This window comes from Sinocyclocheilus anshuiensis, unplaced genomic scaffold (genome assembly GCF_001515605.1).
Source record: "Sinocyclocheilus anshuiensis isolate Anshui unplaced genomic scaffold, SAMN03320099.WGS_v1.1 scaffold916, whole genome shotgun sequence".
In the NCBI taxonomy this organism is placed as follows: Eukaryota; Metazoa; Chordata; class Actinopteri; order Cypriniformes; family Cyprinidae; genus Sinocyclocheilus; species Sinocyclocheilus anshuiensis.
The window spans coordinates 1,269,818-1,284,838 of record NW_015548264.1 but is presented as its reverse complement, the minus strand read 5'-3'; the positions used below and the strand labels follow the sequence as shown (position 1 = coordinate 1,284,838).

General features: G+C 38.5%; 1 protein-coding gene across 1 annotated transcript in view; it reads right to left on the bottom strand.

The window, feature by feature from the left end:
- Positions 1 to 9,299: 9,299 nt before the first annotated feature.
- The window catches only part of LOC107655548 (methionine-R-sulfoxide reductase B3, mitochondrial-like), an 11,926-nt gene continuing 6,204 nt past the window's right edge, over positions 9,300 to 15,021 (bottom strand). The window contains exons 3-6 of the mRNA XM_016443065.1: positions 13,338 to 13,415; positions 13,199 to 13,227; positions 9,565 to 9,662; positions 9,300 to 9,485 (exon numbers count right to left, since the gene is read on the bottom strand). Of these exons, the coding sequence (XP_016298551.1) occupies positions 9,312 to 9,485; positions 9,565 to 9,662; positions 13,199 to 13,227; positions 13,338 to 13,415 (379 nt within the window). The 3' untranslated portion in view covers positions 9,300 to 9,311. The remainder of the gene's footprint in view (positions 9,486 to 9,564; positions 9,663 to 13,198; positions 13,228 to 13,337; positions 13,416 to 15,021) is intronic.

The window sequence follows — 15,021 nt, the reverse complement described above, 5'->3', positions numbered from 1 at the left end:
TTTCTGAGACACGACGTCCCTGTCACACACACATCTATCTATGTACAAATACAAACATGCACGCACAACACATTCATACACAGTCTCAGTGTAGTCCTGATAAATTCAGCTCTGTTCTTCAATTAACTCGTTTTCATTGACAAATTTATGGAACGTTGGCCTCTGAGACAGGAAGTCTTCAAAAGAGAGCGAACGGCCCACTGCACATTCCTGATCTCCCCAAAAAACAGCTCAAGTGCAGCTGCCACTGTGAACTTTACTACCATCACACGGAGCAGAACATGCATGGTCACAAAAAACTATTTTAAACAAGCTTTTGTATAATTATTATATATGCAGTTTTATATTCCTATTCAAGCTGAAATGATAGCACTTCTGGCATAAATGTTGATTATTATATATATAAAAAAAGTAAAATCATGTATTTTATGTGGCTAGACTACTGAACCAGTTAATATTTTAATATTTATGGACTGGCTGCTTTCATTTCCATTGTAAGAGCTTCAATATAACCCAGATTTTTGCTCTTTAAGTTAATAAAATACAAACAAAACAAACAAATAAGCATTTAAAAATGATCAAAAACCTAGAAGAATTTGTGCTGGATCAAAAAATATACGTATTCTGTAATGCATTTGTGACTTATAACCTAAAATCTTCATTGATCCATTCAGACCTAAGTGTCTATATCCCATCTATTTTCTGATAAACCCTCCCCTTTTCACATTTCAATGAAGACAAGGGTTTAATGGGTCACTGACTTGACTTATTGATCAGTTTCTTTTTAAGTAAATCAGTATTTTGACGTTTGAGATAAGGATACACACTTCAGCAAAAGCTTTCCACCGTCACCTGTAGTTTAGTTGGACGCCTGGAGGAAGGGTCAGTCCCCGTGACCTTTGTTTAGTTTTAGGGCTGGGTGAGGGGGTGATTGGTGGGTCAATTGAAGGGTCAATTGAGAAGACTCCTGAGCAAAAGCAACCTGTGAAAAATAATAATCATCATCGCTTCTCAGTCCTCAGTCATGTCTCACTTCCAATAAAATGGCTTGCTTTGAAGAAATTGATTTCAAACAAATACAATCTAAAAAGAAGCATCTATATGGATTGGCATACCATTTTAACCCAGACTGGGAGTCTTCTGGTTTATGTTTACATATTGATCCTGTAGAGAGAAAATTTTGGGGGCTTTGTTGATTGGACCAAATTCTAACAGCTGCCTAATCGCACTTCCCAAATAGGCAACCTGAAGTATTTGCCAAAAGCCCATTCACCATTAGCCTAAGCAAACAGAGGAAGTAAAACAACACTGGATCGCCATGAAACACCTGCCAAGGCCAACAGAAGAACATCAGATTAAAGCAAAGTTAGTTTAACTCATTCGCTTGAGTGGCGGAAGGTGACACCAGAGTTTGCCAAGTCAAGCTAAGGTTTAGTCTTTTGCAATTTAATTTCTAATGTCATTACTCTAGAAGAACAAACACTAGCATTAATTAACAAATACAGCTGGTCAAGAGTATTTAGCGACATTTCATTACGATTAGAAGAAAAAAACTAAAGTATGTCACAAAACACAATTCCAGAGATTCACTGTGTGCATAAACTACATATTAAGCAATAGATTCAATTATGAAAATGTACATATGCTTGTATGCACAATATGTAACTAGTATGTATACTTCATGATGTAGATTGTGTAAATAAATGCCATCTCAGTGTGTCTGTCTGGGCAACCTCTGGCAGCGAAAGAATGCACTTTCTGTGGGCCCGCTCCAAGATTTGTTTTGAAAAGAAGCTAGGGGAAAGTCTGGAAGGCTAAGTGGAAGCAACTGAGCAGCGGTGACATCCTAAAGATTTGGCGTTCACTCAATGCTCCCCGCCGCCCAGGGAGCCAGAGGCAAGTTTACTTGCTTTGGAGAAGAAGAAAAAAAGAGAGAGTAAAAAGCGTGAATGAGGAAAAAAAATGTTTTTGTGAGCTGATAAGTGTTTGCTTGGTGCTCCTTAGCAACCGAATGTGGTATGCATGTCTGTGTTCGATTTTACAGTTATCTGTTTTAGTCATAGGTTTTGGCTTTTGACAACAATGTACTTTAAATTTAGATAATATTATGTCATGTTATATGCATTAATATTAGTCCCTTTTACTATGATGTTTATGTATGTTTAAAAATATATGAATATTTGGTTAATTTAAACATGCATTAACACGCACAGCAAGTTAAGATACTTAACAAGCTGCGTAGAGATCGAAACAAAGCTTGATGCTTTGGCCTCTTTTGGATCTACTTTTGTTGCCGTAGAAAAACAAAATCAAATAACCATCCAAATTTGGTTGGAAAATGCAAGAGCCTGTACTCAAATCATATCATATCGCATGTTATATGGCTTAGCATAAGACGAGGTATCCAAGCTAACGATAACTGTTTTGTTTGCAATTTCATGGACATAAACCAAAGCACTGGAATATGATTTTAAACCCATCATGGTCATTCCACCTTGCACCTCAAGAAGAATTTCATCATATTGCATGGAAATCAATACATCTCGTATTTCTGTTTTTCCTCGTTAAACAAAAAAGACCTTAAGTAACTAGTCTGATTCTTTCTATGGGAAATGGTGAATGAAGTTGCTTGGTTGAAGGCATGGATTTACATTTTCAATTCAGAGTTTAAATCAAAGAGCAGTTGTTCTGAGCAGCTCAATTCTCCAGAAGATTTTCCACATTTCTGGGCTACAGAGCGTAGGGAAATTCCCATGGCTTCCTCCACAGTTTGGCTAAGTTTTTCCAGAACAGAACCATTTTATTCTCAGGTATGCAAATCGTGAGTGCTTTGTAACCATTCTATATTTAACTCTGGGCTCAAAGATACTGCCTTTCCTCCCATGGGCTATGGGAGAGAGGGGGCCAGCTAAGAACCTTAATCTTGTCTTTTCCTCCAGATGCAAGTCCTGCACAGGCTGAAACTACAAAGGCACAAATGCCCTCTGTCAGTTTTATGGTGTCAGCTCTTGAATACGCTCTTATAAAAACTAATTTTCGCTTGACGGTATGAACCGCAGAACTCGGCAAAGAAACAAGAGGCCCAGTGGTCACAATTTCACTCCACTTTCTCCTCGGCATAATTGATCCCAGAACCTTCGGATGCCGTTCTGAACTTCCTTTCTCACAAACACACACACCTACCTATTAATTAATCACACGGCTAACATGTTCCATACATCCTCAACTTAAAGAATAAATTACCTTTAACCACATTTCCGTGTCAATATGGTATGGCACCATTCCGTTCACTGCAAAACAAAGGCACCCACTGGTTGTTATCTCAAAAGTCTAAAATGGAGACAGATTCATTATTAAACCTCGCTCTCCTACACTACATAATTGGCTCCGTCTCAATGCTTAAAGGGATAGTTCACCCAAAAATAAAAATTCTGTCATTAATTACTCCCCCTCATGTCGTACCAAACATGTAAGACCTTCGTTCATCTTCGGATTTTAAGATATTTTTGATGAAATCCGAGAGATATCTGATCCTGCATAGACAGCAACGTAACTATCACGTTCAAGGCCCAGAAAGGTAGTAAGGACATCGTTAAAATAGTCCATGTGACATCAGTGGTTAATCCGTAATTTTCTGAAGCTATGAGAATACTTTTTGTGTGCAAAGAAAACAAAAATACAGTTTAACCACTGATGTCACATTGACTATTTTAACGATGTCCTTACTACCTTTCTGGACCTTGAATGTGTCAGTTGTGTTGCTGTCTATGCAGGGTCAGAAAGCTCTCGGATTTCATCAGAAGTATCTTAATTTGTGTTCTAAAGATGAACGAAGGTCTTACGGGTTTGAAACGACATGAGGGTGAGTAATTAATGACAGAATTTTAATTTTTGGTGAACTATCCCTTTAAGCTTTCACTTTGCAACAGCAAGCCCAATCCCACTTGTCCGTAAAAGTTACGCTTCTGCATTCATCACCTAGTAAAGCTTCGCCGAAGCATCTGCTCAACCCTCGGACAGCTGCAAGGTCATGTACAGGACACATTCACTGGGTTCATCAGGATGTGTGCTCGAGATGCAAACTTAGGCAGTCAAAACTGCCTGATGGGCCGAAATTTGCCCATCGGCCTCTGATCATCATGGCCTCCTAACAATCCCCATATCTGCTAATTGGCTTCATCACTCTGTCTCCTCTCCACCAACAAGCTGGTGTGTGGTGGGCGTTCTGGCGCACTATGGCTGCCGTCGCATCATCCAGGTGGATGCTGCACACTGGTGGTGGATGAGGAGATACCCCCTCACAATGTAAAGCGCTTTGAGTGCCTAGAAAAGTGCTATATAAATGTAATGAATTATTATTTTATTATTATTAAAACAACCTGGCAGATTCAAAACAACAGGGATAGAAATTACGTTTTCCCGGCTCGAGAGATGCTGGACTTAAGACTCTTCATTCCAATACACCAGCTGCAGACAGACACACATGTCCCCAATAACAGCACGTACTCCTAAAGCAACCACAGGGGTCGTGGTGAGCCTCATCCCCTTGACCAACTTCAAAACACAGAGCTGCTTTTTGATTCCCTGTCCTGGGAAAAGAATGTCTTAACGAGGCTGCAAATGAACTATTTGAAGAGCATAGATCACCACCGGACACTTCCTGATAGTAATGCTAGGAATAACAAGGCAGATAGATCCTGGGGTTTATTTATGTTCGGCATGCTGAAGAGGTGGTGTGGTGATCGCCTGGTGGCATTCCAAAGCTGTGATGTCTCACTTGCAGACGCCAAACTCCAGTTCAGCAAAAGTACTGCAAGACGACAGCAGAGGGAAAGACAACCTGCACAATATTCCCAAACAACTTAACCATTTAGTTTAGTATCAAAACGATTGCAGTGCGACTGGTACAACCTCGGGTAAAATATATCTTGAGTGCATCCGGAACCAATCATACTAAAGGCGCACTTGGTACAAGCAGGGCCTGGTAGAGGCAGAGTGTTGCCTTCAAGCTTGAGATCCTGGCCATACTGCATACCCTCGGCCCTTCATGTGGTTTCTGTCAAACTGCATCATTTGGAATGAGGCCACAGGCAGACTCTGTCCCTCTGCCCCCATACTGCTCATTGAAAAAAGTAAATACTTGGCAGAAGTTAACAGAGCTGAAATGAGATCATTGACTTTTCTTCAGGAAAGGAGTCACAACACATCCATCAGATGAATGTCTGATAGATCTGGCAGAGCTACACTATTCCACAAGTTCTTTTTTTACACTCACTTCAGTCCCTTTCTTCTTCAATTGACCAGATTATGACATCCGAAACATTCCGAATGCAGGGGAAAGGTCTGTGAGAGCTTGGGATGAAGCAATTCTTTCAGGACAATCAGGAAGTGCTATTAGAAATTTGATAAGTTAGAAAGAGCCTCCAAAGGCGTATCCTAATTCACTCTTGGTCCTTGAGGTGCGTCCAACTGTGGTAAAGGAATGGTTAATTCTGATTCTAGACAAAGATAATTCTAGACTTAAAGAGAAAGAGTTCAACCAAAAATGAAAATTCTGCCATAATTTACTCATCCTTAATTTGTTCCAAACACATTTGACCTTCTTCGGTGGAACACAAAAGGAGGTTGCTCTTTTTCATGTAGTTACAGTTAACTGGAATGAAAGATTTCTAAGTTCAAAAAGATGCAAGCAGACCTGGAATATGGACTTTTCAAGTACTTTTATGGTAATTTTGAAAGGTGAAAACTTTAGTTTCCATTATTGCATGGAAAAGAGCCACATAAATGGGGGGAACTTTTTCAATGTGTGATTTGTGTGGAGATTGCACTGGCACTTGGAAAGCTAAACAGAAACCACTTCCACTGCTTTCCAAGCAGCTAATTTCAGTTTGGTTTGCACAAACGTTCCACAATCTTTGAATATGAAAGTGACTATGCAGGTTAAAGAGCCTGAATGTATGATTGGTAAAGGGGCCTGATTTATTATCAAATACATTTTTAAGTTCTCCACAGATTGAAGGAAGGAAGTAAGAAGAAAACTAACACCAATAATTCATAAACCCTGTTAAATTCAAGGTTTCCTGTGCCTGCAACAAAGCTGCAGTCTTAAACAAGCAAGCATTTTCGGGTGAACACAGAGGCAGGTCTGTGCAAAGCCCCTGTAATCCCTCAAAGTCAGCACAGAGCTACAGTTAATGGCAGGCTATGAAGCAAGAAAGAAGGAGGCTTGCACACATGCGTACCCAAAGAAACCGTGAATGAGTGTGTTCAGTCTATATGGAGAGTCTAGTGTTTGTCCCAGGGTTCGAGGGAGGTGTTTATGTGTTGGATGACTTTGTGGATCACGGATTGTGTGTTTGGGTTGTACGGCTGCTGCCTGGAGATCTTTTGTTTGGTTTAGTGCTTTCATAGAGCAAACTAATGGGGCCAGTGGGACAAGATATAGTATGACTTGCTCGGGGTGACACTTCAGTGGCAGGAAGTGAGGCGGACAGTCTGAACATGAAAACAGATTAACGGACGAGTTTTACCTACATTCTGTGCATTAAAGCATTAATGTCTGGGCCAGAGACAAGACGTGACTCATTTCAATGGGATGTTTTGGAATTCCAGCAACAAAAGAAAGGCTTGAAACAGTTTGAGTAGTCACGCTACCTACCGAGTGTCCTGCGTGTTCATTTTTGCTCCATAAATGACAAAATTGTTTGACTTCCGGGTGGGAGATGATATGGGGTTGAAAGCTGGTTTGAGACACTCCAGCTGCCAGTCCCCCCACAAAACCTCCATCTTCCGTCGAAAGCCCCCCCACCAGCGTCCCTCAGTCTAAACACACCTGACTTGTAAATATTCTTTATTGCATCGATAACATAAACGCTCTCAGCGACAGGCCCGTTGGACGATTTTTCCCACACTCTCAGAATAAGGCCAACCACTCTGTTCTCTAAACATCAGCACTCCAAAGAGGATGGCGAGGCTGACGTAACCTCTCCAGGCTCGAAGGACTTTCAGCAGCTCACCAAGCGTACCTCCACCCAGTTAACCCAAAGAGGACATACAGGGAGTCTGAATTTCCTCTTATGGTGATATGCTGCAACAAAAATGGGGTTAAGATGAGCAAAAAGTTCACTGAAGAGTAAATTTGCTAGATATGCAAATGTAAAATAGCTTTTATCAACCTCTATTAATTTTATATTAACATTTACTCACCTTCATTTTGTTCCAAACCCAAATGACTTTCTTCCGTTGAATGCAAAAGTAGAAATTTTGTCGATATTCCTTATGTCCGAGCAGCTCTTTTCCATAAAATCAAAGGTTACACTTTATTTCGACAGTCCACTTTAGACATTCTACTAACTTTAAGTAACTTTGCAACTACATTACCCTCGCATTAGACTATAAGTAGCCTGTTAGGTTAGGGTTAGTAGAATAATTGGACATGTAGTCAGTAGAATGTCTGTTGGCGGACTATCAAAATAAAGTGCAACCATATTAAGCAGACAGTCTACTAACACTCTAATGACTGGTAGTTGACATGTAGTTGCAAAGTTACTAACAAAATAAAGTAATATCTAAAAACTAATTCATATAAGGGGGGAAAAAAACAATAATACAAAGTAGCCTGTTAGGTTAGGGTTAGTAGAATAATTGGACATGTAGTCAGTAGAATGTCTGTTGGCGGACTATCAAAATAAAGTGCAACCATATTAAGCAGACAGTCTACTAACACTCTAATGACTGGTAGTTGACATGTAGTTGCAAAGTTACTATCAAAATAAAGTAATATCTAAAAACTAATTCATATAAGGGGGGAAAAAACAATAATACATGCCATCGGATACAATAGGAGCCATCACACCTTCAGTGCTCGGCCCCTAAATATGTGAACAAAATTCACAACAACACATTATTCTTAATATCTCTTTAATCACACTGGTCAATATTAATTAAATTCTATCAATCAAAATAAATCAATATCTCAGGAAAAACAAAACTCACAACTCGGGACAAAAATAGTCACTGCAAGCAGGGAGACCAAAAAAGCACCCTTAAAAGTCAGGCTACATTTGTGTTCAGACTAAACATTTGTCATCTGTTCCATTTTATTTCAAAGAATGCTTTGTTCTCCACTCGGTGCTTATTTTACTGCTCACAGGAGCACTTGCATAGCATTTTCCTCAAACTTCTTGACCTCCCTGTATCACATGTCACTTCAAAAACAACACAGCGCTCAGAGAAAGTATACATATATAATTCATTTCCAATCATTGGACTTTCAATATACAATGGGGTCCAAAAAGTCAGAGACCACTAGTGAAAATGCATTTTTTTTCCCATTACACATATTATCAGAAAAAAGTGAAAGTGACTTGACATGTGGCCAAGTATGACCCATACTTGGAATTAGTGCTCTGCATTTAACCCATCCAAAGTGCACACACACAGCAGTGAACACACACACACCGTGAACACACACCCGGAGCAGTGGGCAGCCATTTATGCTGCGGCGCCTGGGGAGCAGTTGGGGGTTCGGTGCCTTGCTCAAGGGCACCTCAGTCGTGGTGGGAGAGAGCGCTGTACATTCACTCCCCCCACCTACAATCCCTGCCGGTACGAGACTCGAACCCACAACCTTTGCGTTACGAGTCCGACTCTCTAACCATTAGGCCACAACTTCCCGAAAACATTCAAAAATAAAATCTGAATTGAAAAAATCAACAAGAATATGAGAAAATGTTTGTTTTAATGACACCAGCAATTTTGCGAGCTACATGATGATCATGTTCTCAAGCATGATTTGAGTATGATTCAAAAATCATCTTGAGCTTCAGAAAACCTGACTCTCTGATGACACAAATTTACTTGATTAGTGACCTAGAAACTGTTTTTAATTTTCCCCATCACACTGTTTTTGTTTTACAGTGGTTTAAAATTCTCAATCTTTAAAAATATGAATTTAAATGAAAACAAATAAAAAATACCAGATTTCCAATGTAGTCTCAGACCTTTGCCCCTAACTGAAAATTTCCAACAAGTGTTAAAAAATATTTTAGCAGAGCGAATTTCTTTGAAGCGTCGTGAGCTCTTCAAATGACACAAAATTTAAGTAAAGAAGTTGGGGAGCGAACGTAAGGCCATTCTAATCTGTTATCTGGATACTGATATTGCATATTGTGATCTTGAAGGACCCATGATTCAGATGAATGTTGCTAAATATATAGCTGTCTGATTGCACGGCTCACTTGATTTGGAATTGATGGTTCAGGAGTGACTTTGGAGTAGCGTGACATCTGATTGGTCTATTTCAAGTCCTATTAAAGTTCTTCATTCTTACTAGAAGGTGGTGATTGACCTGCTCCTCCAGATGCTTCCACCTCCTCAGAGGCACTGTTTTTCGCCTGGAAATTGAGAGAAGCGGAGTTTATGCAGTAACGTTTGTTTGTTGGTCGAGGTCCATCATCAAAAAGGTGGCCCAGGTGAGCACCACACTACAAAGAGAAAAAGAAAAAAAAAATCAAGAAGTTGTTTTTATAGCAATGCATAAAAAATTTAAATCTGGTTTTGTACCTGACTGCAGGTTGTCTCCACTCTGTGCATCCCATACGAAAAGTCATCAGTTAGTGTTATAGAGTCCTTATTGATCAAATCAAAAAAGGACGGCCATCCTGTAAAAGCAGTACAGCATTGAGGGTTAAGTGAATCTTTAATTTGATCCACACGTCTATAAACCTTCAATTCCATCTCTGTGTAAGTTTAAAGGTTTTGTCCTCTTCCTGGCCTGTCCTGATGCTGAAGCGCATTCTGAGTGAATCCTCACATTTTCTTGCCACTCTATCCTTGTCTATCACTTCTTTTGCTCCAGTGCAATGCAAACTAATCAGTAACCTTAATGCAACACATTGCATATGCTTAGAATGCAAAGCACATTGGGTTAGGAGGATTATTTGGAAAAGAACAATGGAGAATGTAGAAAAACCTTTGTCCTTTGGTTTGGAAAGAAAATGTTGTTAAATGGCAAGAGTATTTGCTGATGCAAAATTCACCCCCATGATTCTCGAGTGTTTGATTTGTGGCAAAACAAGATATACGGGATCGTCCATCTATACCCCACTGAAGATGAGATCAGAAAGTGAAACAAACCTCACTGAAAATGGTCAGCGTTATCAGCAGAGTTACGGGCTGTCTCACAATCCCCTTTCTTTCATCTGGAAAATTTCTACCCAGTAACAGGGGTGCAAGTGGAAAGGATGGCTGCTCTGGCTCATGGGTGGTCCTGCTCATGGCTCTCTGGGTACGTGGAACGTCTGGAGGAGAGGAACCATGGGAACGTACTACTACACAGCCTCTGCTGGCATATTTGTTTAGGTTTTTGACAAAAAAACCCTACCTATTTTAAAGTACTACCTCCTGATTACTGGTAGAGGGAAAGACATTAAATTAGACGCTGCAAAGCAAAATGAATGAGAAGTACAAGACTACTGGCACTGCAGGGTACACCACATCCAATTATTATTCAAAACATTACAGATGAAGTTTTGCAGCAACAGAACTTCAATGTTAAGTATAAATAGTATGTTTTTAAATCTAGAAAACAAAAAATTTATACTAGAGCATTTAGAGAATATTAGCGACAAAAAAACCCTACCTATTTTAAAGTACTACCTCCTGATTACTGGTAGAGGGAAAGACATTAAATTAGACGCTGCAAAGCAAAATGAATGAGAAGTACAAGACTACTGGCACTGCAGGGTACACCACATCCAATTATTATTCAAAACATTACAGATGAAGTTTTGCAGCAACAGAACTGCAATGTTAAGTATAAATAGTATGTTTTTAAATCTAGAAAACAAAAAATGTATACTAGAGCATTTAGAGAATATTAGCGATTTAGAGGTAGAAAAACACTACAGTTTAAAAGCTTGGGCTCAGTAAGATTTATTTTTCAGCACATTACATTGATCAACTTGATTGATGAACTTTCTATTTATCACAGAATCCTGAAAAACAATATATCATGTTTCCATAAAAACAATGAGCAGCACAACAGTTTTCAACATTTATAATAAGAAATGTTTCTTAAGCATCAAATCAACATATTAGAATAATTTAGAATCAGGATCATGTGACACTGAAGACAATGGCTGCTGAAAGTTAAGCTTTTCTCACCAGAGGAATTAATTACATTTAAAATATATTAAAATAGAAAATGGTTATTTTAAAATTGTAATAATATTTCACAATATTACTGTTTTTACTGTATTTCTGATTATTTAAATGCTGACTTAGAAGGCATAAGAGACTTTCAAAAAAAATCTCAAGAACCTTTTACCGGTACAAAACAAATGATCTGTATTGAATGGTACATCATGAGAGTTAAAATATCATTAAAAACCTAATTATGCCATTTCACTTTCTGGCCAAAAATGTAAGAAATTTTTAAGACCTTCAAAAGGTTAATTCAAGGTTTTCTAAGTACCTGCAATTATTCTGTTCTAATGGAGAACTAACAGAAAGAGTTGTTTAAGGGCCAGTGTGGGAGATTTGCCAACCAAGGTTCCTTCATGCCCTTTATTCTAGCTTTCGATCCTAATTATTGGCAAGCATATCTTGGTAATTCTATCTGATTTTACATTTTATAATCAGGAAGCAGGAGTTGGTTCACTGCTGTGATACTACGTGTGGTGAGAAACAGAAGTCAGTCGGTCTATCATCCACCCACTCAATCTATACTTTCCCTCCTCAACCCCTCAAACACCCCTCAATCGCCATCTATACTGACCTCTCTCTCCTCCCTCTTAGGGAGGAGATGCTTGGCTGCAACTACAAAGCCACGAAATTCCACTCAGACACAGGAAGCTCTAGGGGGAATATAGGAATCCTATGACTCAGACCGGGAGAATCCCGGCGGATCGTCGCGGAGCTGATCTAATGGAGCTTTATCGCCAGGGCGAGCGGCCCAGTGAATGGAGCAGTGTAGCGTCACTCTAACAAAACAGGAAATTGAGTCTATATGAGTCCAGGCTGCAGAGTTGCCTGCATGCAATGCAGCCCGTTTGGCTCCCATCTCTACGTCGAAGACAGTAAAGATTCAACTCCAGTGAAAATCTGATTTTTCAACACGGGGCCCAGATGTTTCTCATTTCATCCTGTTTTCTGTAGAGGATTCTCGCATACACGTTTTACTTTGTTCGGAGAGTGAATAAAAATAGCATGGGTAACGCTACAGAAGTATGTGATTTGGAGCTCAGATCTGTAAGGGATCAACAATCCGTTGCTGCAATATATTACAATTACATTGTATACACTCAGCGTCAACTCAACATTCACTTAGACCGAGCTGATGAGAGTCTTTTTAAGCTTAAAACAGAAAACATTGAATACATATCTTAAACTCGTAACAGAAAATATACCATTGCAACTACAAAAGCAATGTTAAAAACAAGATGGGAAGCACTTCCAGGAAACTCCCAATTCATAACAACTATGATCTGCATTTAATGCTTATTTGCATATCTGCATTAAAATCAGAGTGACTATAATATACTCCTCATTTGACAATTCTAAGCAAATATTATTTTAAGGGATTATTTGTCATTTTTTTGTAAGCCAGTAACTAAATTAATTAAAAAAAAAAAAAACTCAAAATGAAACAGAGTTGTTCTCCATTTGTGAAGGAAGAATGTTTGATGTGCACAAATTAAGAACCGGAGGATTCCAAAAGATTATGGATGACAGTGGTGGAATGTTTATAGCCAATATCATTAATCTCAAAGAGAACAGATAAGTTAAAATATTTCAGATATTTTGTAGGATCTTGAAGTCAGGGTGTTGTTTGCTGTAGGTGCTGTAACTAATATATAAAGGAGCATGTGAGGTTTCAAGCCACAAACTTGCAGCCTATTAGGCAGCTGACTGGATTCACATTCGTCCTTGCAATCAACCATAAAGGAGGTTGAGAAGGTCAAACTCTCCCTTATTGAGCCAGACAAGATAAGAATGAGGAGCAATGAGCCTTATCTATTTTTCTCTCTCTCTCTTTGAGAAACAATTAGGCTTAGTCTTGTACAATCATGTACACAATTACAAAAATATGTACTGGAGCTGTTCTGAGAATAAAAAAAATCAAGCATTTTTACAAAAATAAACTAATTTGTCTTATCTATTCTGATTTTTGTTATACGTGAGTGCAGAACCATACCTGATCCAGAGTCAAACTTCTTATCAGACCTGCAAGGACAGTAAGTCATCAATAACAAAATATTGACTACCAAATGAGATGTTTTCTAGTTCAAAAACAAAGATTAAATACAATGGGAATGTTAAAGATGGGTCATTACGTGAAAAGAGGGGCACCGCAAACGGCACAGTGGTAGGTTCCTTCCTCTTTGTTATCTGTGTATTTTCCTGTGAAAGCACTAGGGATGACAAAACAACGCAAACTGTGACTTTATACATTAAAATTATCAACTGTTAGCTTAATAAAAGATAATGGTCAGCTCAATAAAAGTTCATCAGTTAATGCTAATCCAAAATGCATTTCAGTTTCCCATGCTCTCGTGTTTATGTAAAAAAAAAAAAACTAACTAGATGGAAGCAACTGACTAAGCATTTCTTATCTACATAAGCTGAAGAGGATTTGTGGGTGAACAGAGTAACAGGCCTCAAAATGCACCTTTCAGGTGTCTTTCTTTGCTCTCTTCTCACAGGCATTTTTCACATTCCTACTGCCTGAGCGACAGAGGGATAGAGGAGAAGTGTCAGTGTTTTCCTTTCTACGCTATATCCTCCTTCTACTCAAGATCTACCTCATGGCCTTGGGTCGTTCAGGAGAGAATGTGCCATGAGTTTTATCAGCCAAGCACAAAGAAATCTGGGAATATTCAGTCAAGATGCTAAATCAAGATGCTTGAAATTGAAAAAAATCTAAATCCAATGTTTGTTATTTCACCTTTTAGAATATAAAGTTGTTGAATTGAATTTGAATTATTTGGAATATGAAATTTAACCTTGTGGCTGCTTTTGCGTCACAATCCAGAAAAAATGACCCCTTTCAAAAACAATTACTTAATTAAAAATTATTTTATAAATCATTATAAATGACATTTAAGTAATAATAATTATATGAAATTTGTTATTATTATTATTGTTAATATTACATTTATAATACATTATAGACTATTTATTAATTTAGGAGAGCGCAAAGAGGAGGGGGTCGCCTCCCTGCAGGACTCTCCCGTATTCATTTCGACTCTGTGAGAGGGGTCTTCTGGATTCTATTAGTGAGACAGAGAGAGAATTCCTATTTTTTGTGTATGGAGGGCTCTGAACAGTATTTATACTGTGATAGAGAGGGAGGGAGAAAGGGGGAAAAAAGTGTTTTATTTCTTCGTTTGTCTAGAAAAGCCTCTAAGGAGGCATTTAAAGAAATTCAGGAATTCGGTCTGTGTCACCCCCTGCAAATGATTTAGGTTTGGTGCACCGAGAGGTCACGCTACAAATCAGCACGTTGTTCCAACATCCCTTCGCTATAACCTCAAGTGAAAGTTATTTCCTAATTGGAAGCAAGATTTGTTTTTAGCACAGGCCTTTTGCTTCACACCAAAAATATCACATCTTCCCCCAGACATTTTTCACGCTGCTTCTCACCTATTCTCAACTAATCGCTTTCAAACTTTTTGAGAGTGCTTGCAAGGCAGCGCTGTAGTAATATTACTCAAACATTTTGCTTAGGAACACTATTAATGTTCCTGTCATGTAGTAGCACTGAAATATGTCTCTATACAGATAATTAAATAAAAAATGATTTTAGGGTTACTACACTGAGTATTTCTTTCTACAATGGGAAATTCTAAACTGGTTATGTAAGAATCAGGTAAATTGAGAATTTATAATATCATATATTACATATATTACAATATGTGTATAATATGTGTCATTATAATATGAATTATAATGCGTGTGTGTGTATGTATGTATGTATATATATATATATATATATATATATATATATACACACATACA